Source organism: Tasmannia lanceolata, unplaced genomic scaffold (assembly GCF_043159265.1).
Source record: "Tasmannia lanceolata isolate RefF3 unplaced genomic scaffold, GAP_Taslan_0.1 ptg000018l, whole genome shotgun sequence".
Lineage (NCBI taxonomy): Eukaryota > Viridiplantae > Streptophyta > Magnoliopsida > Canellales > Winteraceae > Tasmannia > Tasmannia lanceolata.
The window spans coordinates 8,480,248-8,506,213 of NW_027518695.1; the positions used below are offsets into that span (position 1 = coordinate 8,480,248).

At 45.0% G+C, this 25,966-nt stretch overlaps 4 protein-coding genes across 4 annotated transcripts; 3 read left to right on the forward strand and 1 right to left on the reverse strand.

The window, feature by feature from the left end:
• Positions 1–1,125: 1,125 nt before the first annotated feature.
• Positions 1,126–4,144, forward strand: LOC143849668 (Tetratricopeptide repeat (TPR)-like superfamily protein). The gene is made up of 3 exons (XM_077358783.1): positions 1,126–1,282; positions 1,389–3,070; positions 3,535–4,144. The coding sequence occupies exons 2-3, from the start codon at positions 1,602–1,604 to the stop codon at positions 3,758–3,760; spliced, it is 1,695 nt and encodes a 564-aa protein (XP_077214898.1). The 5' UTR covers positions 1,126–1,282; positions 1,389–1,601; the 3' UTR covers positions 3,761–4,144.
• A 6,684-nt stretch (positions 4,145–10,828) lies between these two features.
• Positions 10,829–11,957, forward strand: LOC143850022 (uncharacterized). Its single transcript, XM_077359357.1, has 2 exons — positions 10,829–11,116; positions 11,916–11,957. The coding sequence occupies exons 1-2, from the start codon at positions 10,829–10,831 to the stop codon at positions 11,955–11,957; spliced, it is 330 nt and encodes a 109-aa protein (XP_077215472.1).
• A 1,170-nt stretch (positions 11,958–13,127) lies between these two features.
• LOC143850023 (uncharacterized) lies at positions 13,128–15,649 on the reverse strand. The gene is made up of 4 exons (XM_077359358.1): positions 14,301–15,649; positions 13,766–14,208; positions 13,288–13,676; positions 13,128–13,146 (listed from the first exon to the last, which is right to left on the reverse strand). The coding sequence occupies exons 1-4, from the start codon at positions 15,277–15,279 to the stop codon at positions 13,128–13,130; spliced, it is 1,830 nt and encodes a 609-aa protein (XP_077215473.1). The 5' UTR covers positions 15,280–15,649.
• Positions 15,650–22,716: 7,067 nt separating this feature from the next.
• On the forward strand, positions 22,717–24,832 carry LOC143850024 (uncharacterized). The gene is made up of 3 exons (XM_077359359.1): positions 22,717–23,192; positions 23,358–23,484; positions 24,017–24,832. Exons 1-3 carry the CDS (start codon positions 22,765–22,767, stop codon positions 24,830–24,832), a joined length of 1,371 nt encoding a protein of 456 aa, XP_077215474.1. The 5' UTR covers positions 22,717–22,764.
• Positions 24,833–25,966: the final 1,134 nt, after the last annotated feature.

The following is a 25,966-nucleotide window of genomic DNA, read 5'->3' on the forward strand; positions in this document are numbered from 1 at the left end:
CATTTTGCGGCTGACTTATGCATTAGAGAGATCAGCCACAGAGGATCACTTCTCTGCAAATTTTGTCTTATTTAATTCACCGAGGCGGCTGTTCTCTCATGCAATAGTTAGCCGCAAAATGGCTTTCCGCGAACTTGCTTAGCAAATCCATGTTATGTTTAGTACTTTTCCTTTGCATTAAATCCACTCTAATTTTTATGGCTATCAAAGAAGACTGGTTTAGCAGAACAAACATTAGAGGGGTAGTTCCGGCAATAAAAAAATATAAGGCGGTCTCGCTCCCAATTTCGCTTCGTAAGAGACAACGAGAGTCATTTTCCTCGAGAGAAACCAATTTTGCTTTCGTAATCGTAATTTAAAAAGAAGAGAAACCAGCGTAGGGTGTGAATGGCTACACAAACTTTACCCCACTCTGTCAACCAACTAACACGGGTTAAGCGAAAGTTACAATGTCAAAAGAAAGTCACTTTCACGCTCCTTCCTAAAAGTCACTTATTGGGCCTCACTTGTACTTTCATCTAACAATTGTAATGCCTTGATCCATCAAGTATCCATCGAGCCTTGTTTATGGTTCCTCTAAGAAAAGCTAAACCGTTGATTTTGCAGTCTATTATCTGACGCATGAGATATCTATTTACTCGTGATGTTCTACAAGATCAACGGTCTCGATCGATCTCACATGCAACCTCCTTTCCCCAAATAATACCTATTCCGTCGATCCTAGCAGTTACTTTCTGCGTAGTAATGAGAGACAGCTAGCAGGTGAAAAAAAAGAGATACACGTGTCGAATATTTGAACCGTCGGCGGCGGTAGAGATCACGTTTTTACCGGGTACGGGTAGCACGTGGCGGGCTCCGGTGCCACGTGGACATAAAACCGGCCCTAAGTAGATATCTTGGCAGGTGTCGATACTGTGTAGTTAAGATCTCACCTCAGCTAACCTTTTTGACAGAACGATTCGGAGCCAAATGACCCTGTAAAACGCGTTTGACCGTATACGTATTTCTAGAATCTACAGAATACGCATTTCCATACTCTTAACTGGCGTATAAAAATATGATTTCCCGCGTTATATACGCATTTCCTCAGATATTTTTCTCGCGAAAGAGCTCGCATATATAAAGAGCAGACGGGAAAGAGAGAGAGAGAGAGAGAGCGCATTTCCATATTGTTAGACAAGTGAAGTGACGATCCAAATACCTCACCGTGACGGTGACGGTGACGGAGATTGACCGGAGCTGATCGGAAATTCATCTGGCTCCGGTTGATTTGAGTAACTGAGTAAGTTCCGGTTAGCCATTCCGATTCTGATCTTTTCTCTAATTCGTTTCGTTTTCTGATCATCTTTTCTCATTCCTTGACTTTGATGTTGTGTTATTTTCTACAGGTTAAAGTGAAGGCAAAGGGAGATTTTCCACGGATCTGATAAGATTTCCGATTTGAAAAAAAGGAGATCGCTTGTATCACAAGTTTTTTGAGATCTTTTGACTGACTTTTTTATTATTTGGAAAGTCGTTCTTTCCAGAAACAAAAGCCTTTTTCTGTGATTCAAATACAATCTCGTTGTTATTTGAAGTGAGAGTTCTGGTTTGATTGAGGAATGGAGGTTGCAGGGGCATGCTTGCCTTGGTCGCAGCCTGTTGTTTCTCATTCCCTTCCCACTTCTTCTCAAACACTATCCTCTGTAATCTCATCTCGGTTATCCAAAAGAAGAAGCATCGATCGTGCTCTCGTTTCTCGGTTCGTTCGGCCTTTGGATCGGTCGACTCTGTTCGGAACTATGAAGCTTACAAGGACTCGTTCATTTGAGAATCAGAAATCCAGAGGGCAAACCCTACGGAGAGCGCTCAGTGATAGCTTAGAAGATAACTTTCCAGACGACGAATTTGTGAAAAAATTGGGGGAATTAGCGATGAGATTCCATCTATCTGATGACGAGAGTATAGCCGGAGATTCCGAATCCAGTTTCGGAGATTCCGTTTCGGAGTTCAGAGATTCAGAGGGAGAAAGTAACAGAATAGAAGAAGATTCCCCCAAACACGAAAGCAGTTTCCGCTCTCTACAAAACTCGAGTCCTTTCGGATCTACAGAGCCTCCGTGGATTGGAATCCGACCAGATCCACCGGATTGGTCCGTACGAAATGAAATAATTCCGGCGAGCATCGAGCGGAAGGCGAACAGCGTCGATCTCCCTTTCTCTCTTCGGATGTTGAAGCGGAAGAAGCAATGGCAGGAAGGTTTCAGAGAAGCAGGGGAATCCGCTTACTGTTCTGTTAAGAAAGCCTTCTCTTCCATGGTTTTCATTATCCAAGAACTACAGAGCTACACCTTACAGATGCGTGAAATCCTCTTCTATGAAGATTTGCAAGGGATCCTAGTCCGAGTACAGAAAGAGATGAACGCCTCTTTTGTTTGGCTCTTTGAGCAGGTCTTCTCCCGTACTCCAACTCTCATGGTCTACGTTATGATCCTCCTCGCTAACTTCACCGTCTATTCAATGAGCCACAACCCCGCCATAGCGGCGGCTCCACCGCCGGAATCTTACACCACGGTCTTGGAAAGCCGGAAAAATCCTACTTTTAGTCCTAATTCAGTCAAGACGTTCTCTGTTTCCTCTTCCGTCTCCGGCAAGACGGCGTCCGTAGGAGGGAGCGGTGGAAATGGAGGGAAGGTACGGCCGGTGATCGGAGCGACAGATGGAGATGGACGGTTCGATGAATCATCTTCTTTAAATCAGCACCGTCCGATCCTTCCGTCCGAGACATCGGTGGCCCCACCGGTGGAGGAGTCGGTGATCGGATCGGAATCGGAGCGGGAGGTGAAACTGTGGAATATGGTGGTGGAAGAAGCTTCTAGAATGCAAGGGGAATTGAGAGACGAGTGTTTGGATCACGAGACGATGCAGCGTTTTGTTTCGCCTATTAAAGCGGAGATAGAACCAGAGGATGCGATGGAATATTTCAGGACGGAGCTTATTTACCAGCTTGCTATCTCGCAAGAGCCTGAGAACCCTCTCATCCTCTCAAATTACGCTCAGTTCCTCCATCTCGTCGTCCACGACCACGACAGGTAAATGCCCAGTTAACTCAGTGAATCGCTACTCTCTCTTCTAAAACACGGACATAGGATGATCCAAACCGTTCATGTGATGGGCCACAACGTTAATAGGTTATGCCCAAAAATATCATTTCCAAGATGATTCCAACCCTCCGATGCATGTTGATCGGAGGGCTAGGATCATTCTATGGAATTGATTTTTGGGGCACAACCTATTCACGTTGGCTTCCATCGTATGGACGGTTTGGATCATCACGTACAGTACTTTTTGGAAAATACGGGACTATAAGTGCTTACACCATGTAAAATATCTTAGTTTTCTGATTAGTACGGCTGTAAACGGTTTTTTGTTTGAGGACTTATTTGTCTTTTTAGCGGCTGTTCAATTCATGCTAAAAATAGAAACTTAGTGATTATGTGATAAGCCCTAAATTGAGTACTGATGATTTTTTTTTGTTTTCTTGCTGGTTGAACAGAGCGGAGGAGTACTTCAAGCGGGCTGTTCGTGTCAAACCGGCAGATGCCGAGTCACTGAGTCGATACGCGAGTTTTCTGTGGTTGGCTCGGCATGACATTAACGCTGCGGAGGAGACCTTCTTGGAAGCCATCGATGCTGAGCCAAGCAACACAACACATGCAGCCAACTACGCCCATTTCTTGTGGAACACGGGTGGCGAGGACACGTGTTACCCCATAGTTTGACCCCACAACAAAGCCCGTGAATTCAACTCTCTGTTTTTTACCCCTCTCCTCTTTAGTTTTAAGTTTGAACGTCTCTCAGAATTCAGAACTATGGTACATATAATCTCGTAATAAAAACTAAGGGTACGAAAGAGCGAAGTTGGAAAGAGAAACAGGAAAGGTTGTGGAGGTATCATTTCTCATTTTCTGTACTTCCTGGAAATTTTGATGGGCTGTGAGATGATCCCGTCATATAAAAGACGAGTGATTCCAGTCTTTTGTTTCCTTCTTCCTGGCAGGCTCTTCTTTTGAGGCGGGATCTGTTGCTTTCTGCCTTTTGTTTGGTCTTGAATTCGACAAATGTAATTAGTTTCTTCTTGCTGGAAATGGAGACTCTTTTTGTGACTTCCCTTGTAAATTACTCGTGCCACCAGCTGAGCCCCGCAACTTGTACCTTTATAAATAGACGGTAAAACCATCGTGCCACAACTACAGTATTGATATCTTACCTTACAATTTAGGGGACAAAAATGGGGAATGATATTCCCCAACCCCACGGATCCACTTCGGGTCGGATTCACCTATGTCACAGGCACGATCCATTCAAATTCCTTATCAGTCAGGTCGGAGTCATATTGTTCTTCGGATCCTACTTTTCATGTCATGATCACGATCCATTTTAATTCGGACCGTCCATCGGAGTGTCCTATTATGTGCCACTAAGCTAAGTAAGTAATTAATTTTTTAAAAAAGAGATAGAATGGCAGTCCACTATTATTGTGTCTCTGTGCATTTTCTTCAACTAAATTAAAATTTTATTTATGTTTAACCTATGTATATAATAATGCTTGTAAACAATAAAACTAATCAAAATTACATACACAAATATAATGTATAACTATTATCAAAGAATATGAGGCATAAATGAAATGAGTTAAATCGCATTCACATCCGATTCATTAAGTGATAAGAGAAGTTTTGACCAGAATACCCTTAATAGAATGATTAGCATTAACAAAATTTGGAGGGTATTTTTGTAAACCATTTCGGATCGTGACTATCCAATGGGCATCTGTGGCGTGCCCATACACAAACCAAAAATTTTCGGATCCCAAATTTGATGATCTGAAATATGCCCATGGATCCTATTCATATGTTTAGATCCCGTTCATTAACGTTCGGATTCGGACGATCCATCGGACCGTCTGGATCCATTGACACCCCTATCTGACGGATAAAATCCCCCCCTTTAATGTTATTCCTTAAGTTTTAAAGGCAAATAAAAACGTTGAAGGGGGTGAATTTATCCTCAAGCAGTGAACCATTCACACATAATAGAAGAGGGGGGGGGGGGGGGGGGGGGGGGGGGTCGATGTTTGGAGCCACAATCTAAAACGAACATGGCCTAAATGTAATTTTGAGTTCAACAATCAGTTTGGCACTCACAATCGGTTGTTATAATCTTAAACAAACAGTACCTTAACCCTAATGGTGAGACGAGAATGGCTTGAAGGAGTGTTTGGACACGAGTCTATGGGAGTCTTCATCTCATCCTCTATAAAGAGCTCCCTATGCTCCCCTGCTCATTCAAGTATGCTCTTGGTTCTTTGTGCTTGTGCATCCACGGCAAGCGCTGAAGGAAAACTTAGGAACGGTTACGTGCCTAATTGGAAGCAACACAAATAAACAAGAGAGAGAGAGAGAGAAGGGGAAAGAGGTTGATTCGAGGCAACCGGACCTCCTAAAGGCTCGATTCGAGAGGAGCCATGACTCTCCTAAACAAAGTCTCCCGCTGGAAATTTCTCCTCTCCTCCATTTCATTATATGAGAACATTTTAAATACAAATATATGCCACTTTGCACATGCATAATGCAACCACTACTAACAAAACCAACTTAACCGACTACCACTACTCTACATTGCATCAACACCACTTCTTAACAACACACCACTACCCACATTACATAGCACTACTTAGTAACTACACATAACTAACACCACTAACATGCACATAACAGGAACCTCATCTTCCTAGCTTTGTGAAGTGAGGAGAATGACCGTGAGAAGAGAGCTGCTTACGATCCAAAGGTGGGGCACTCATTGACTGCTGTAAGTGCCATTTAAGTACAGACAAGAATATCCGTTTGATTTCCATAACTTCGATCTCCATAATCCTCACAGGTGTTCTAAAGATATCAAACAACATTAATCTAATCTTTGTACCAGACCCAACAGCGAATACCCTTCGTGACTGATGGGGTGTGAAAACACCAGCCTCTCACAGGCTGCCACCTGTCCCAGAGTAGGTGAGACTCAGCCTCTCACAGGCTGCCACCTGTCCCAGAGTAGGTGAGACTCAGCCTCTCACAGGCTGCCACCTGTTCAGAGTAGGTGAGATCCAGCCTCTCACAGGCTGCCACCTGTCCCAAAGTAGGTGAGACCCAGCCTCTCACAGGCTGCCACCTGTCCCAGAGTAGGTGAGACTCAGCCTCTCACAGGCTGCCACCTGTTCAGAGTAGGTGAGATCCAGCCTCTCACAGGCCGCCACCTGTCCTGGACACCTGTCCAGGACACCTCAACAGATTTTCCCTATAAATAGGGGACTAAAGCTCAGACTGATGGGTAATGCGAAAATCCCTTCTCTCCCTAAACTCTTAAGACATCTCCCCTTCACTCCTGCTCATACTGACTTGAGTGTCGAAGGGCCTGTCCGGAGTAAAACCCGGTCTGGTCTTCTGACCTCGCTTGCCTTGTGCAGGACTAAGCTCTCACCGCAGGACTCATACTCAACCTCCCTCGTCGCTCGCTCTCAGCTCTTACGCCACTGCTGTACCTGTTACCGATTTTTGGTCTAACAGATTGGCGCCATCCGTGGGACCAAGAACTAAAAGCTGTTCTTACATCTCACTTACAAAATGGCAGGGCGCAAGAGTGCGCGATTAGCTTCTGCGCAGAACGACCAAGCCGCGCTACCTCGCAGGACCCGGAGTGGTCGAATCGCCTCGATGGTAGTGGCAGCTTCTGCCGACCAAAGCCTTTCTCGCTCGGAGCATCACAATCCCGTGCCCACCTCGGAGCAAGTCCAAGCCCTCTTCCAGCAGATGACGGCCCTTGTTGGTCAGTACCAACAACTACTTCAAGCACCCCCTCCACCTCCTCCAGAGGCCCCGCGATCTGCCCAAGGAGTCCACAGGGGAGAGTCATCACGTCACGGGGAGGGCAGAACTCATCACTCCGCTAGACAAGTTTATCGCCCCATAGTGAGGCACGCCCAGACAGAACCTCATCACCGCGAAAGATCGCGGTCTCGCTCCACGCAGAGGCGCCGGCCTCACGAAGATCGTTTGCCACCGGCGAAATCTCGACCTCGTCGTAGGAGTCCGGAAAGTCAGTCCGGTTCTGCGGCAAGCCCATTTGTGGGAAGAATCAGGTCCCCAGACCGCAGAACGGATCCGCTGCTACAGAGAATGGAGGAGATGAACCATCGGATAGAGGAATTGGCGAAGGATCAGAGCCGGCCCGCCTCTAGAGCGTTCTCAAGCAGAACGCCATTCACTAAGGATGTCCTGAGTGCTCCAGCACCCAGAGGATTTAAGATGCCTGCCGTCCCTCAGTACGACGGCACTACCGATCCCGTGGATCATCTGGAAACATTTAGAACAATGATGCTCCTCCACGGCGCCTCCGACGGCTTCATCTGCAGAGCCTTCCCAACGACGCTCACTGGCGCGGCAAGAGACTGGTACTCCAGGATCAAACCAAACTCCATCAACAATTTCGACGATTTTGGAGAGGACCTCGTCCGCCACTTCATGAGCAGCCGCAGGCCAAAGAAAACAACAGCTTCCCTGATGGCCTTGCGACAGGAAGACAATGAGCCCCTGAAGGTGTTCGTCCGCCGCTTCAACAGGGAGGCACTACAGGTGCCCAATTTAGATCCCTCAGCGGCTATGAACGCACTCCTCACCGGTGCAAGATCTGATGATTTCCGTCGAGCGGTGGCTCGGCAAAATCCGCACTCACTGGCGGATCTCATGGCCGGGGCAGAAGAGTACATAACAGTGGAAGAAACACTGGCAGCTCTTAATTCAAACCGGAGGATAACCTCTGAAGAGAAGAATCTGCCTAAACAGCGTAGGGAGGATAAACCTCCCAGGAAAGAGAAGTCTCCACCCCCTCAGAGAAGAGAAGAGAACTTCACACCTCTCAATACCTCTAGAAAGCACATACTGGCAGCGATCAGTGAGGAGGAGTTTGTGAAGTGGCCGCCCAGAATGATCTCCAAAGGAAACAGAAGAGATCCTTCAAAGTACTGTCGGTTCCACAAGGACCACGGCCATGACACAGAGGATTGCTGGCAGCTCAAGGGAGAAATTGAGCAGCTGATCAGCCGGGGTTATTTGAAAAAATACATCCAGAATGACGGCCGCACCCAAGGGCGCAAAGGAAAGAGTCCCCAGGGCCGTAGCCCTCGAAGATCACCGCAGCCCCCTCCTCAGGATAAGACTTCTCAGGTCACCGACGCGCAGCCTGAGGCACCCCGATCTCAACCAAGGGGGGTTATCAATACAATCATGGGCGGACCAGCCGCCGGGGGCACCTCCTCTGCTGCTCGAAAAGCATATGCACGGCAAGTTAACGCCGTTCACACAACCAGCAAAAAGTCAAGAACGGAGAATGAGATCTCCTTCTCAGACGCAGATCTGGACAGCCTTATTTTGCCCCACGACGATGCATTGGTGTTAACCATGCTCGTTGCCAACTGGGAGGTAAAGAAAATTCTTGTGGACAACGGGAGCTCAGCGGATATTCTATACTACCATGCCTTCGAGAAAATGATGATAGGCGACGACCGTCTAAGGCCGGCGAACTCAGATTTGTTCGGCTTCTCCGGAGAGGTCGTAAAAGTGGTAGGGCAGATTGAGCTCCCCGTTCTTGTCGGAGACCCACCTCGTCAAGCATTCGCCATGGTTAACTTCCTGGTAGTGAAGGCCACCTCGGTCTATAATGCTATCTTGGGACGGCCTGGCCAGAATCTGATCCGAGCAGTCGCCTCAGCCTACCACCAAAAAATGAAATTCATAACCCCTAATGGTGTGGGGGAAGTTCGCGGAGATCAGCCTCAATCAAGGGAGTGCTATGCAATGGCACTGAAAGGAAAAAACGCAGTGGAATCACTGCCAATCGAACTGCTTGATGTAAGGGACGAACTCAGGGGTACTCAACCCGCTGAGGACCTACTCTCCATCCCACTGTGCCCGGAGGACGGTGAGAAAGTCGCTCTGATCGGTTCCTCCCTTAGTAGTAGCATTCAACATCAACTCACCGAGTTTCTCCAGGACAATGCAGATGTCTTTGCATGGGTTCCTGCCGATATGCCCGGCATCGATCCAGAGATCAGCACTCATAGGCTTGGTGTCGATTCAACCTGCAGACCGGTGAAACAGAAAAGGAGACACTTTGCCTTTGAAAGGCGACAGGCAATAAAAGAAGAAGTGGAGAGGCTTCTGAAGGCTGACTTCATTCGCGAGATTCGATATCCGGACTGGCTAGCAAATGTAGTCCTAGTCAAGAAGACTAATGGAAAGTGGAGAACCTGCGTCGATTTTACTGATCTGAATAAGGCTTGTCCCAAGGACAGTTATCCGCTCCCGAAGATCGATCAGCTCATCGACGCCACAGCGGGTCATGAACTGTTGAGCTTCATGGACGCCTTCTCCGGATATAACCAGATCAGGATGTACGAATCGGATATACCAAAGACCTCATTCGTCACAGATCAAGGGACTTATTGCTACCGAGTCATGCCCTTCGGCCTCAAAAACGCCGGAGCTACTTATCAAAGGCTGGTGAACAGACTTTTTCAGAACCAGATCGGCCGAAATATGGAAGTGTATGTGGATGATATGCTGGTCAAAAGTCGAAGCGCACAGGACCACGTGTCTGATCTCAGAGAAACATTTCAGGTCCTCAAGAAGCACAACATGAAACTCAACCCCACCAAGTGCACCTTTGGTGTCAGTTCGGGGAAGTTCTTGGGATTCATGGTGAGTCAGCGAGGGATAGAAGCAAATCCCGAGAAGATCAGAGCTGTGGTAGAGCTTACCGCCCCAAGAACCATCAGAGAAGTTCAGCGGCTCACGGGAATGATAGCGGCGCTGGGTCGCTTCATCTCCAAATCGGCGGAGAGATGCCTGCCTTTTTTCAGTGCGGTTAAGGGCCTCAAAACTGCGCCCTGGACGGAAGAATGCCAGATTGCCTTCGACGAGCTGAAAAGGTATCTGTCCTCCCCGCCATTATTAACAAAGCCGGAGCCAGGTGAGGAATTATTTCTATATCTCTCCGTTAGCTCCACGGCACTGGCAGCTGTCCTCGTCCGCGAGGAGCACCGCCAGCAAAAACCAATCTATTATGTCAGCAAGGTTCTTCACGACGCAGAAACAAGGTACCAGCGGGTCGAGAAATTGGCTTACGCGCTGGTAATGGCTGCAAGAAAATTAAGACCGTACTTTCAAGCTCATACTGTAAAGGTCTTGACTGACCAGCCGCTCCGGCAAGTACTCCATCGACCAGATATCTCCGGACGACTTGTGAAATGGGCCGTAGAGCTGAGCGAGTTCGACATCCAGTACGCTCCAAGGCCAGCCATCAAGGCCCAAGTACTGGCAGATTTCGTAGCGGAGTGCACCATCCCCCAGCAAGTCGCCGACCCTGAAACGGTACAACTCCCAGTTGCAGAGAAAGCGGTTCCTGACGAATGCATAGCAGAAACTCAGACAGAAATCTTGCAACCCCTGGCAGAGCAGGACTCCATGACCAGCACACCAACTTGGGAAGTATATGTCGACGGTTCTTCAAATAAAAACGGCTGTGGAGCAGGCCTCATCCTCACTGGGCCTGAGGAGTTCACTGCGGATTATGCTCTGAGATTCGGATTCCGTGCGTCCAACAATGAGGCAGAATATGAAGCCCTCCTTGCCGGAATGAACCTAGCAATTCAGACCGGCGCCCGGAAATTAAAAGCATACTGCGACTCACAGCTGGTAGCAAATCAGATCCAAGGGGTCTACGAAGCCCGAGATGAGCGTATGGTTAAGTATCTTGCTAAGGTTCATCAACTCTCCAGCCGGTTTGCCAGTTTCGAGGTCATCAGAATACCGCGGACAGAAAATGCCAAAGCAGATGTACTGTCGAAGCTGGCTGCTTCTGGATACACCACTCTTGGAAGCATACGTATGGAATTTCTACAAAGATCTAGCATCGAAAGGGAAGCCGCAGATATAATGCAGGTGGAGAACGAGCCGTGCTGGATGGATGAGATCATTCATTACTTACGGGACGCGAAACTTCCCGAAGATAAGAAGGAAGCCCGTAAGGTGATACAGAGAGCCGCCCGATTCTCCCTCAGCGGTGACATTTTGTATAAAAGGTCCTACACTCTCCCGTACCTGAAGTGTCTGGGACCAAGTAACGCCGCGTACGCATTGCAAGAGACTCATGAAGGAATCTGTGGAGAACATCTGGGGGGCAAAGCCCTGGCGATCAAGGTACTCCTCAGAGGATTGTATTGGCCCACCATACGACAAGACGCGCTGAATCTGGTTAAAAAGTGCGAGAGGTGCCAGAAATTCTCCCCCACCATCCACCAGCCTGCTGTGGCGATGGCCCCAATTATCAGTCCACTCCCTTTTGCAGTATGGGGGATGGACATTCTTGGTCCTTTTCCACCGGCTTCCGGAAAGCGCATATTCGTAGTAGTGGCAATCGACTACTTCACCAAGTGGGTGGAGGCAGAACCTCTAGCCCAGATCACTGAGCAGAATATACAGAATTTCTTCTGGAAGGCAGTGGTCTGCAGATTTGGGATTCCCCGTGCCTTAATCACAGATAACGGCAAACAGTTCGACTGCCGGAACTTTCGGAAGTTCTGCTCTGACCTAAAGATTGAACAGAGATTCACTTCGGTTGCTCACCCCCAGACCAATGGGCAAACGGAAGTAACCAATAGGATCTTGCTTCAAGGGATAAAGAAAAGGCTGGATGAAAAGGCTGGCCGATGGGCAGATGAGCTCTACCATGTTCTGTGGGCTTACCGCACCACTCCTCGCACGACGACTGGTGAATCACCATTCAACCTCTCTTTTGGAACTGAAGCCGTGATACCTGTTGATATAGGCACCCCATCTCCCAGAGTCATCAGTTTCCATGAGCAACTGAACAGCGACGGACTCCGCGCCAACCTCGACTTATTAGAAGAAATCCGGGAGGAATCTCGAATCCGGGTCGCCGCTTATAAGCAGAAGGTGTCGAATTATCACGACTCCAAAATCCGCCCCAGAGAATTCAGGACAGGGGATCTGGTCCTGAGAAAGGCAGCCGTCTCCCAGCCGACGAAAGTAGGGAAACTTTCCCCAACTTGGGAGGGACCCTATCGAGTGAAGGAAGTTATCCGGCCAGGAAGCTACAGGCTAGAGACACTGGAGGAGCACCTATTACCTCATGCATGGAACTCCAAAAACCTCAGGAAATATTATCAGTAGTCGAATTATCCGGCGTGAAAAGGTGATCTTGTAAATTTGTATATTTGTTGTTATGAATAAATAATCTTCTTGCAAATTCAGTGTCATTTTTATATCTGGAAACCCAGTTCACAAAACTTGGGTACTCACTGGAAACCCGGTTCTTAAACTTGGGTACGCACTGGAAACCCAGTTCACAAAACTTGGGTACTCATTGGAAGCCCAGTTCACAAAACTTGGGTACGCACTGGAAACCCAGTTCACAAAACTTGGGTACTCACTGGAAACCCGGTTCTTAAACTTGGGTACGCACTGGAAACCCAGTTCACAAAACTTGGGTACGCACTGGAAACCCAGTTCACAAAACTTGGGTACGCACTGGAAACCCAGTTCACAAAACTTGGGTACTCACTGGAAACCCGGTTCTTAAACTTGGGTACGCACTGGAAACCCAGTTCACAAAACTTGGGTACGCACTGGAAACCCAGTTCACAAAACTTGGGTACTCATTGGAAGCCCAGTTCTTAAACTTGGGTACGCACTGGAAACCCAGTTCACAAAACTTGGGTACTCATTGGAAACCCAGTTCTTAAACTTGGGTACGCACTGGAAACCCAGTTCTTAAACTTGGGTACGCACTGGAAACCCAGTTCACAAAACTTGGGTACTCACTGGAAACCCAGTTCACAAAACTTGGGTACTTGTTAAAAGACCAGTTCGTCGCAATTCGACCATCAACGGCCTCACTCACAGGTTATCAAAATAAAAAGACAAAGTCAAGCAAATCACTCAGCTGAGAAGTATCAGAGACAGACAAATTTCATTGATCAGAATATGTGGGGCCTCGAGGGCCATTACAAAATTCACTTTAAACATGCTGGTAAAAGCTGTAGGGTCTCAAGGACCATTACAAAAAGAGGTCAAAACAAAGACAAAACAAAAAAATAAAAATCTAAGCATCTGGAAGAGAGGTGATGTCAGCAGGAGTATCAGCAGGAGTATCTGGCTCCTCATCAGTAATCTTCGGCCTGGCAGGGAGAGTCATGTTCTGCATCAAGAGATTTAAATTGCAGGCCTGGAGCTCCTGGAGGCAGTCGTAGTATCCAAGACTGTAAGCCTCGCTCGACAGGCTGAAAAGTTCAGCCTCCTTTGCCTCTGTGGCCTCTTTTACTGCCTTCTCCTGCCTGTCAGTGGCCCTTCCTCTTTGAGCCTCCATGGCTTCAGCAGCCTTGGCCAGTTTCCTCTTCTCTGCGGCCAGATCTTCTTTTAACAACTTCTTCTCCTCCTCTATTCGCCCAATGCTCGTTTGAAGCTCCTGCACCTCAGCGGCCAACTTTCCGTTCACCTCTTCAGATGAAGTAATGGCTTGGGAGAAGCTCTTACTCTTCTCCTTGAGGTCATTATAGTATAGCAAGATCTGAAGAAAGAACAGAAAGAAACAGGCATCAGTATGGTGAAAGGAAGAAATGGGCAGAAAGTTAGCAAATCGAAGCACTACTTCCTTACCTGGTAAGCGGAGGACAACACAGCCTCCTCTCCTGTAGCTGGCGGCTCGTAAAGGACCTGTTGCTTGTCCTTCTGCAGCAAACACTTGCTCATAAGCTCTGCTGCTACCCGGCTCTCGCCTAAGGCAGTGTCATCCTTCAGAACGGCCCAATTGGGTCGAAAGACTTGCTCACTAATCCCCGCAGGAGGGCGAGCCCCAGAACCGGCTCCGGTAGAAGCACCACCGGACTTAGAAGAGCCACCGCCCTGAGCAAAGGGGCCTACTAGCTTCACCTTAGTCTTGGGCCTCTGGGATGGGGGAGGAATGCCCTGTGACGGGGCCGGACTCCCCAGCACAGTCGCTTTTCTCTTCTGGCGCTCCTGCTGCGCCTGTTGAGCACCTTCTTGTGCCCGCGGTTGAGCTCCCTGCCTGATTTTCTCGACGGTTGATTGTTTCTTCATCTCTGCAAGACAAATGAGCAGCCAACGGTCAGAAGCAAGTATATAAAAAAAAAAAAAAAATAAACAGATTGCATAGACAAGTCTAGCTACATACGTTCTGGAGTCGCGGCACTCACGCCCAGCCCGACCAGAATCGCCTCTTCAGAAAACTCCTTACAACGGATGAGGCCCGATTGCTCAATCTCCTTCCGCATCAAGGCGAATGTTATACTGTCCTCACCTTCGAGGAGCGGCTTTCGACTCAGTTTTGAGGTATCTGGAGTGTCCCACACTAGAGGGACAGACCAGGGCTCACTGGCCTCCTGATCCACAACATAGAAGAATCTGTTCTTCCACGAGTGAATCGACGAAGGAATGCCAGTGATTATCTTCCGTTCAGGGCGCTGGCTAATGTAGATCCAGCCCCCTTCTTTATGCTTCTTCAGGTGTGCACAAGCACGGAACAGTGACAAAGTCACGCTCCTCTCTAACCGACCGTGGACGAGGTATAAAAACCCAACTAATAATCTCCATGAGTTCGGAGCTACCTGGGCCGGGGCTAGTCCGTAGTATCGCAGCACCGCTGAGAAAAAGGGGTGCAACGGAAATCGGAGTCCTGCCCTCAGTGACTCCTCATAAATACAGAGATCCTGGCTCTCGTTGCAGGCTCTGTCTCCCTCTATAGCTGCCCTCAGCTCAAATCTCGGGGGCACACAGTATTTATCCCTGATGTCTCCCAGCATAGATCTGGTGAGGTAGTTCTCCTCGACTAGAGCTCGCAAGTTGTATTTTGGATCGGCATCCATCCGCGCTCTAGCGATCACCTCCACGGCCCGGCCAGGAAGGAATGTTGTGGACGCTTCAGCAACGTCGCTCTCAACACTCCCTCCTGCTCGCGGGAGACTGCCAGTCAAGGGTGGAGTGGCATTCAGATCTAAGATCACTTCATCCCTATCCCCTCCGTCGTCACTATCTACAAGGTCTATCCTATCAGACGGACTAGCCAAAAAAGGCTCCTGAGGCATCCTAAACTCCGAAATACTGCTAGTGGAGGACCCCGTACCGGACTCGGAATCGGAAGTACTATCAGACATAGTAAAAGGAAGGGCTGAGAGGAATACCGGTGAGTGGAGCTCTTAAAAGATCTTGGAACGCGACTGCGAGCTACGGGCTGCGAACTGCGATCTGCGATCTGCGGACTGCGAGCTGCGAACTGAGAAGTGGAAACTCCCAGAGCAAGAAGAGAAAAAAGATGAAAGGTAAAAAGTAAAAAGTGAAGGGGGGTAAACCTCCTTATATAGTTTTTCGGAGGCGGTGGGGTAATAAATGCGATGCACGCATCTCGAGGCCATCCGGATTGCGCCACGTGTCCCCTATTTATGACGGACACATTCTCCCACCATCAATACGATCAAGCACGCGCGTAAACATTCACGTCCCAAAGGTGGATCTCCGCACTCCGCACTCCGCACTCCGCACTCCGCACTCCGCACTCCGCACTCGGCATTCAGTCCGGAAAAAACCGTACTGGATATAACGCGTTCTCACAAAACGACAAAAATCAGTCCGGTCCGCACCGGACTGACCGCTAGAAGACAAAATTCAGTCCGGAAAAAACCGTACTGGATATAACGCGTTCTCACAAGACGACAAAAATCAGTCCGGTCCGCACCGAACTGGCCGCTAGAAGACAAAATTCAGTCCGGAAAAAACCGTACTGGATATAACGCGTTCTCACAAGACGACAAAAATCAGTCCGGTCCGCACCGAACTGGCCGCTAGAAGACAAAATTCAGTCCGGAAAAAACCGTACTGGATATAACGCGTTCTCACAAGACGACAAAAATCAGTCCGGTCCGCACCGAACTGGCCGCTAGAAGACAAAATTCAGTCCGGAAAAAACCGTACTGGATATAACGCGTTCTCACAAGACGACAAAAATCAGTCCGGTTGAAGCCGTACTCCGGACTGCGAACTCCCAACTCCGGACTCCGGACTGCGAACTCCGGACTGGATATTTTTGACTCTGTGAAGCATTAGGAGCCAGTCCGGTTGAAGCCGTACTCCGGACTGCGAACTCCCAACTCCGGACTCCGGACTGCGAACTCCGGACTGGATATTTTTGACTCTGTGAAGCATTAGGAGCCAGTCCGGTTGAAGCCGTACTCCGGACTGCGAACTCCCAACTCCGGACTCCGGACTGCGAACTCCGGACTGGATATTTTTGACTCTGTGTTGCGCCAGGAGCCAGTCCGGTTGAAGCCGTACTCCGGACTGCGAACTCCCAACTCCGGACTCCGGACTGCGAACTCCGGACTGGATATTTGACTCCGTGTTGCGCCAGGAGCCAGTCCGGTTGAAGCGGTACTCCGGACTGCGAACTCCCAACTCCGGACTCCGGACTGCGAACTCCGGACTGGATATTTGACTCTGTGAAGCATTAGGAGCCAGTCCGGTTGAAGCCGTACTCCGGACTGCGAACTCCCAACTCCGGACTCCGGACTGCGAACTCCGGACTGGATATTTGACTCTGTGATGCGCCAGAAGCCAGTCCGGTTGAAGCCGTACTCCGGACGCCGGACTGCGAACTCCGAACTCCGAAATCCGGACTGCGAACTCCGGACTCCGTGCTAAATTCTTCGATTCACCCCCGAACAACGTCTCCCCATCCAGAAAAACGAGTGATCACACTTTCCCAAGTCCTTCAATGACTTGGAAAACTGGGGGGCAACTGATGGGGTGTGAAAACACCAGCCTCTCACAGGCTGCCACCTGTCCCAGAGTAGGTGAGACTCAGCCTCTCACAGGCTGCCACCTGTCCCAGAGTAGGTGAGACTCAGCCTCTCACAGGCTGCCACCTGTTCAGAGTAGGTGAGATCCAGCCTCTCACAGGCTGCCACCTGTCCCAAAGTAGGTGAGACCCAGCCTCTCACAGGCTGCCACCTGTCCCAGAGTAGGTGAGACTCAGCCTCTCACAGGCTGCCACCTGTTCAGAGTAGGTGAGATCCAGCCTCTCACAGGCCGCCACCTGTCCTGGACACCTGTCCAGGACACCTCAACAGATTTTCCCTATAAATAGGGGACTAAAGCTCAGACTGATGGGTAATGCGAAAATCCCTTCTCTCCCTAAACTCTTAAGACATCTCCCCTTCACTCCTGCTCATACTGACTTGAGTGTCGAAGGGCCTGTCCGGAGTAAAACCCGGTCTGGTCTTCTGACCTCGCTTGCCTTGTGCAGGACTAAGCTCTCACCGCAGGACTCATACTCAACCTCCCTCGTCGCTCGCTCTCAGCTCTTACGCCACTGCTGTACCTGTTACCGATTTTTGGTCTAACAGTGACTATCCTTTCACTAGCATCTGATTTGAATATAACTAATCCGTTACTAGAGGGACGCCTCATTCCTTCTTTTAGGACTGCGTTTCAATTCTATCGCAACAGTTACATTGATTAGCCTCACATACTTTTTAAGAAGTGAATTAGGCCCGACAATATAGTCTCTAAGGCAGAAGAAAAGAGAAAGATTGTTGCAGGATACAAGCTCCCTCTTTTATATTAAACTCTTTATGGTGTAATGTTGTAAATGTTGGGATTTATGACATTATATGTGGCCTTGCAAGATTATTTTAAATCCAATTCTCTCTTGGGCAAATCCCTTGCAAACTTCGGCGGGAAAGGGCAAATCCCTTGAGCAATCCAATATCTCTGGAAAGAGATTCAACCACTCCTTTGCATTTTGTCTCCCACTTGCAATCACCAATTCAGAGAGGGAAACTCAGTTGCAGATGCCCTTGCAAACTTCGTCTGCACATCAAGATCCAATTTGTTCTATCCCTCCTGGGCCTCCATGCCTCTCCTGACAAGACGGGCAGCAAAATGTGATGCACTTGGCCTTCCCAACATCAAAAGCAAGATCAACTAAGGGCACTCTCCCTTATAAGCATTGAATGTTGTCTTTTTCCTATGGCTTTTGCTTGCTATTTTGTCGAGTTAGAGGCTTCCCCTCCTCCTTACTCTCTTTCTAGGGCTACGGCTTCTTGTATTGATGGCTAGGAGGTTTCCCCTCCTCTTGTATGGTCCCAACTTTGTTATATATAAACTTGCCGATCCGCCCCGGGGTCGTTATCTTTCCGGGTTAAAAAAAAAAATCCAATTCTCTCTTCTCGTACTCTAATATATATCATGTGATTGATAGAAACTTGAAAAATCCTCTTACCTAGGTAGGACCAATATTTCCATGGTTTTTATGGTGAGAGGGATGATAGTAATGTGAACTAACCTAATTAATGTCCAGACAATACAGTGGAATACATCGGGGCAATGATGATATGGGGCCATAAGACCTGCTGATAGAATTTAAGCCCTTGAACATGGTATTTGAAATGTTTCACACAGGATTTGTCCGAATGAATCAACTCATGAAGGCAATTAAATAGCCCTGTGCGTTTGACGAAACACATGGATGATGTATTGGTGTCTCTCACACTAGAATGCAGTCATTCTTTTTTTGAAATGGTGAATGCACTCATTCTTAATATTTGGAAATGCACACAAATGCAGAGGATCCATAAATTATAATTATTTTGACTTTTTTCCAAAAAAGAAAGTTAATATCTTCTAAGTAAACATTGATTTTTAAAAAATAATAACCTAGAATGAAGATAATTACTGCACTCCATAGTTTATTATACTGATAGTCCTCCATTTAGGGCAGTTTTGGATGTTTGTATTCTATTTTCTCGAAACAAAATTTCATTTGAAAATGAGTTTTTCACTATTTTGATATTCATTAGTCACATATTTTTTGTGTTAAAATTTTCTACAAAAAATTAAAGAAAACAAAAAGACCGGTCAATCCCTATGACTTGCTTTTTAAGAAAATAAAATTCTCCTATCCCGTAGAAAACCCCTATCTTTTTCTATACAGACTATACTATATGGCTCTGTTCACTTGCCTTCTTGAGAAAGGAAAGGAGAAGAAAGTAAGCCAAATTTTCCTGTGATTGGACATGATTTGATATTTTGCCGCCGTTCACTTATTTTCTCGGGAAAGCGGAATTACATAGGTGGAAAATATAAATAATGACGTAGAAAACCAACTTTCTTGCACTTTCCCTCTAAATTTTTTCACCAAAAGAATGGGAAAATCACTTTTCTGAGAAAACCACTTTTGCCTGCATACTTTCTTTTCCTTTCTCGGCCAAGTGAACAACGGAATTTTCTCACAGTTTCTTTTCTTTTCTTTTCCAGTTTTCCACGTCAGATTCTTTTCCTGCAGCTAGAAAACAAGTGAACAGAGCCCATAGGGGTTTAGAAAAATAGAAAAATGATAAAAATAATTAAAAATTGCTAAAGAGAGAAAAATCCTGGAACACTGTTATTTCTGAGAAATTATATGGTGCGTGAGCATGAAGTCCAGTGAGGGCAGCAACCCTTGATATTTGATCCAACAGCGCCCGGCTGCTGTGAAAGGTGGTACTTACGTTCATACGTTGTACATATTGGACTTCATGCTCGGCACCATATAAAAACTCTTTATTTCATATGAAATTAGCATAGTAAGCTTATGTCATCAAAAGTGACCCCGACACTTTCATTTTATAGAAAATGACTAAAATTCTTCAGTCTCGTAGAAAATGACAAAAATCCCCATATATTAATGTAAAAGAACTATGATGTGAGGGAAAATGGAAAAAGGTTAGAGAATTGGAAATTAAAAAAGAGAAACATTGAAAAAAATCCTAAAACAGGACAAGAGTGGGAGAACACTCATATTTCATAGAAAATGACCAAAACATCCCTATCTCAAACAAAATGACCAAAACACTTATATCTCATAAAAATGACCAAAATCATAAGGGCGATGATATTGTCACCCCCCCTGCGTACGCATTCGCCCCCCTTATTAATGCTTTTTGACGTCAAATCAAGCCAAAAGGGGAGCGAATGCGTAATTTAGGGGGGGTGACAATATCATCGCCCAATCATAAAAGTACTCATATATCTTAGAAAATGACCAAAAATCTTCTTATTTTATAGAAAATGACCAGATTGTTCTAATATCATTAAAAATGACAAAAGCACCCATATTTCATAGAAAATGACCAAAATACCTTATCTAATAGTAAATAACGAAAATACACCTTATAAAATGATCACAATAACCCTACTTCCTTAGTTATAATGGCTATAATGTACCAATATCATCGGAAACGACTAAAATACCCTAATCTTGTATTTTTTATTTGTATGGTCTGTGGCTATATAATCCAGTATGTTTCAAGAAAGACAGTACGACCCACTTCATAGGATGATCCAAAATGTTCATTTTTTGGGCCACAATGTAAATAGGTTGTGCTCCAAAAATCATTTCCATTAGATGATCCTAACCCTCCGATCTATAGAGGGATGCACAGTTTATTTGTAAAAATGTATGTATCTCCAAATACAAACTATAGATAAAATTTGATCAAGTTCTAACTGTTCATGTTCAGTCCTTAAGTCATAAGATCAGCTAGGCCTCATTTGCCACCCCAAGGGCAACCATTCATGACCATTATGGAGAAATCCTTTACGAAGGGAATACATTAGGTACATTTATATATCCATGAACCACTTTAGCTTTGCCTTACATTCTATTGGAACGAAGCAAAGAAGAATATGAATGGAGAAAGGAAAGGGACAAGGACGGTATTGCTTGGCATGAAGGCTGCTGATTCGGGGGTAGGGTACGTCACTATAGGCCCTTGGACTTACACGCAGTTTTGTTTTTGGGAAGTTGTTCACCGTTGGATCTTGCCAATACAACCCCCCTATAGTTTTCATTACAATGGAAAAGTCTGTAGATTGGTGGGTTAGGATCATCCTATGGAAATGAGTTTTGGGGCACATCCTATTTACGTTTTAGCCCCACAAATGAACTGTTTGGATCATCCTATGAAGTGGGCTGTGCAATACTTTAACAAAACACTGGAATATACGGGCACAAACCATATAAAATCTCCTTGTGTCCACGCATATCTCATAGAGATTGGGGCAAATTTGGTCATTTCCATGAGATAGGTTAGTTATTTTTTGTGGGAAAGACTAATTTGATCATTTTGCACGAGAAGGACTATTTTGGTCATTTTTGTGAGATAAGGGCATTTTGAATATTTTGGTCATTTTTCACGAGTTAGGGTTGCCCGGTCGCATATTGCAGCGACTGACGTGTATCCAATGGATTGTCATTGGGATCTTGCCACAGTGAACTTCACTTTATCATTCCTATGAATAATTTTCCATGAAAAATTAGTCAACATCAACCAAGCAGTTGAAAAACATATGGAAATTTCAAGAAAAAAAAAAAACTTTCTCATTAACTCCTAGAATTCCCAAGAAGCTATTAACCTTCAATATAAGAAGTCTAATTTAGCATAAGGAATTAGATTTGTAGTGGTCGACTGCTCATATCATCTGTCACTTGAATTTTGAAAGTGGAAAACATATGGAAATTTAGAAGCGGAAATAGAGTGAACGTACCATGCATGGCAGAAATTAAATGTTAGTAAATGCATGAGGTAATGCTACTTTTATGTTACCTTACTATACTTACCTTATATTTCATGTAAAATAGAGTATTTTAGGAGAATCGAAAGAAAAAGAAAGAGTAAATATTCAAAATGTCAGCCATGTTTCAAAGTAAAAATTTCTTTTTGCTTGGCTCGCATCAACTTCTTTACATTTCTTTCACTTCTCACTGTCTAATATTGGCCAGGTGTAAAACGAAAGTTTCCAAGAGCTAGTATATTTCGAAGGGGAAATGATTTTGGCAGCCATTGTTTTATTAATTCCACCCATCTCTTTATGTTTCTTATTTTTCATTGCTCTTACGACTACACGTACGAGTACATTAAAATATTCCAAGTAAATGACCATATCAATATGAATTTTGTCTATTGAATCTAAACCGCTCATCTCTGTTTCATCAAACGTCTTATGACCCTCAATTTGCAATGCATTCAATTACAGAAGCATTGGAACGTTCAATCACGCTATTTTTTAGGGTAATTACAGTGGATCATAAGGTCAAGAACCCTTAGGAGAGCCACGTGTATGGTGTAGATTCAATAAGAGCCATGATGCACTATGGCATTTAGTGCCCCACCTCTTTCTCCAAAATTAATTTTGCACTCATCCAAATGATTAATGTCCGAACCCTAAATTCCTCCCTTTAATTACTCTCACCTCATAATTATAAACAATTAATTAATTTCATAATCCTCCATTCCTTTGTTTTTTTTTTTTTTCTTTTTAAGAAAATGAATTTAGTGATCAGAGAGGAAGCTGAGGCGTTACAGCCGCTGCCCATTCTCAGCCGTTTGATGCCCTCCACAATCGAAGGTCATTATAACCTCTTGCCTTAATACTACAATACAACCTAAATTTAAGCTCCAGAATATGAGCTAAATTCCAGCTCCTTCTCGTAACTGTTTTTCTTTTACAAGTAGATGAAAACACCAACCCAAAATCAAGCCATTTTCAGAGAGAAATTCCACGCTACTTTGGTCTTTTGCACTGCTCTTTCTTTTTGTCTTTTCATGGAAGGAGGAGATGGTTATGGATATGGGTTTATGGAGAAAATCGGGTATTTTCTCCGGCCGGCCCCGCTCCTCTCGCCGCTCAAGAGGTTTCTATCGAATTCGGGAGAGACATCGGAGAGAGTGATTGCAAAAAGGGTGAAGAAGGGAGAGAGTTTGGTTTGTCAAAATGGGTTTGGTGATTTTTCTTCTGGTGCAATTGAGGGTTCTGCATGTGGGTTTTCTTTCCCGGGTTTGCAAAGTAGTAGTAGCTTTGTTGATGGGTTTTTTGTAGATGGAGTAGAATCACTGAACTGGGTTTATGGGGAAAATGGAGATCTTGTGGGTAGAAATGATAAGGTGGGTTTAAGAGGAGAAGAGAAAAATTATACAGGAAGTGGTTCTTGTTCTAGTGTAGTTAAAGGACAGTGGACGGCTGAAGAAGATGAGTGAGTTGAAAGAAAAATGCTATTATTTTAGATAAAAGTTTATTTTATTTCTTTGCTTTTTTGTGGGTCTCTTCAATGTTATTTTCATCTAACAAAGGAATTATTTTTATCTTATGTTACTAACAAAGGAGTGAGTGACTCTTTTTTCTATGTGATTTTGTTCAGGTTGTTGGTTAGACTGGTTGATCAATATGGTGAGAAGAAGTGGTCTCAGATTGCTCAAAAATTAGTGGGTCGGATTGGGAAGCAGTGTAGAGAAAGATGGCATAATCATCTCAGACCTGATATCAAGGTTTTTCTTTATTAAATTTACAATCATCATCATTTTATAGAGTTTTTTGCAACAACATATCCTTGTGGGTTGTTTATCTTAAGGATTTTCCATATTTGGATATCATTTCCAAGAAGAATTTTCTTATTTTTCTTGTAGAAATATGTGCTTTCCTATCATTGTTTTTGAGTTATTCAACATATTTGCAAACCAAAAACTACATGTTTTGATTTAGTTTTTCTCTTTTCTTTCTTTTTTCCCCTCTTCTATATGATGGTTTCCATTGTGATTTAGTGTCCACTAGCCTCCCTATTAGTACATCTATAGGCTTCTTTCATATCTTTGTTTATTTCCTTACTCTTTTATTTCAAGTAGTTCTACGAGCAAACCCTAAAGTTCCATTCGAACTTAGTCTTTTATTTTTTTGGCCCATTTCTTCCTCATCATCTGATTTTCTCGAGTGTTCAACAGCTACACTTCTCCACTGTATTTTGTTTTTAATTAATACCACAAATATTCTGTGTTTTACCTTTGATCTATACTCTTTTTTTAGAAAGATATATGGAGTGAAGAAGAAGAGAGGCTGTTAGTTGAAGCACACAAGAAGATTGGGAACAAATGGGCTGAGATTGCAAAGCGAATCCCCGGAAGAACTGAAAACGCAATAAAGAACCACTGGAATGCTACCAAAAGGAGGCAGAATTCAAGGAGAAAGGGCAGAAAGGCAATGGTGCAAGGAGGCAAAGCTCACCCATCTATACTACAAGACTACATTAGAAGCAAATACCTAGAAGGAACCTCAAACCCCACCATTGACTCCCATTCTTCCACCCAATCAAACATTCCCCATGCTATACTTCAGAAACCATCTACACTCCCTATCGATTCTTCGACTTCGGTGGCTAACACAAGTAAAAATGCTCTTGTCCCACAAAAATTCTACAAAGAGGCTTCTTCTAGTTCTACAAATCCATTGGCTAATACCACTATCGGATCAACAAGTGAAGACCAATTTCAACTTGAGCAACTTGAAAAGACTCTTTTGTCTGATGATTCTCTCTCCGATGATGACCATCAATTCATAATGGATGAACTCGCTTTCTTTTCCTCCTCCCCAGTGACAGATTTTCCCACTGATAACCCCTTACATGAAGAAACTCCAACTAGTTCTACTACAACCCATATGTATTGGGACCTTTATCTGTCCTGTCTATTGCATGGAAACAATTCGCATTCGATAGAGAAGAATGATTACCCAAATATGGGGCTTGTGATTGAACAAGATCAAGCTTCTTCTAGTAATAAAAAAGAGATGGATTTGATAGAGATGGTTTCATCTTCTCAAATCTCTCATACAAGCAGCTGGTAATGTAATTGTACCATATAAGAAGGGCAAAATTTTTCTTCCTTATCATAAAATTTGCTGCTGTGTAACTGGTCTGAAGGTTGTTCTACATATTTAGGGGATAGAAATAGTTGATGAGTATTTGGGAAAGTGTAAGAAAGGATTCTTTTTGGAGCAGGACTGACTGAAAACCGTTAGAATTCACTATGGTTTTGTTTGGAGAAGCGTTATGTGATTTTATAACAAGAAATATCCAGGTTCTAACACATGGTGTCTGTTTACTTTTATTGGGATGCATTTCAATCATTTCCTATTTTGTTTGCTCTCTCTTTATTGTCAATTGTTTCTCTTTCTCAACGGCCTCTGATCTTGACAGGTCTGTACAAAATACTAAGCAGGTAACCTTCATGCAATACAGTAACATATGGAGAAGAAAGACTCTCTCTCTCTCTCTCTCTCTCTCTCTCTCTCTCTCTCAGAGGAGAACCGAATCACCGCCAACAATCAGTGGCACAAGGGGAAAACCTGCTCTTTGGTGGAATGTTTGACCAATTAAATTCATTCAGTCATTATTGCACTAATTAATGTAATTAATTAAGAGTAGTCCGTTTTAAGAAATTTAGACATGGTCACCCCTTTCGTTTTACTTTATGGGCATGCAAGTCAATTTTTTCAATTTGAAATTTTAATAAATGGGCTGATTGGTCCTGCCCGATTGCATCCCATGGATCTGGGATCAACCCAACCAACCGAAGGAACTGATTATGGTTTAGTTATTTGGCCAAAGGATCTTTAGTTGATTGAAATTTGTGAAGGATCGAGCACTCCTAAGTTTTTGTTGCATTTTCTCACGTGTAATTGTGTAAATGAGAGTGAGGTTGTAGTACTTATAAAGTGTAGTTGTCCCTTCATTCAAACATATTGATTATATCTTATGAGATAACTAAATAGAAGGATGCATGGATCTCTCGCTGCACCTTTGTTTCTAAAAAGTGAGAGTCAAACTCAACATATTTTGTGCGAGCCTATAAGATCAGGTTTGTTGTGAGGTATATGACACCAATGTTGTCGCACACTCGCACTAGAGAAAGAGATTTACAAAACCGAAAATGAAAAATGATGTACAACGTAAAGGAGTGATTTTGTTAGAATCCATGA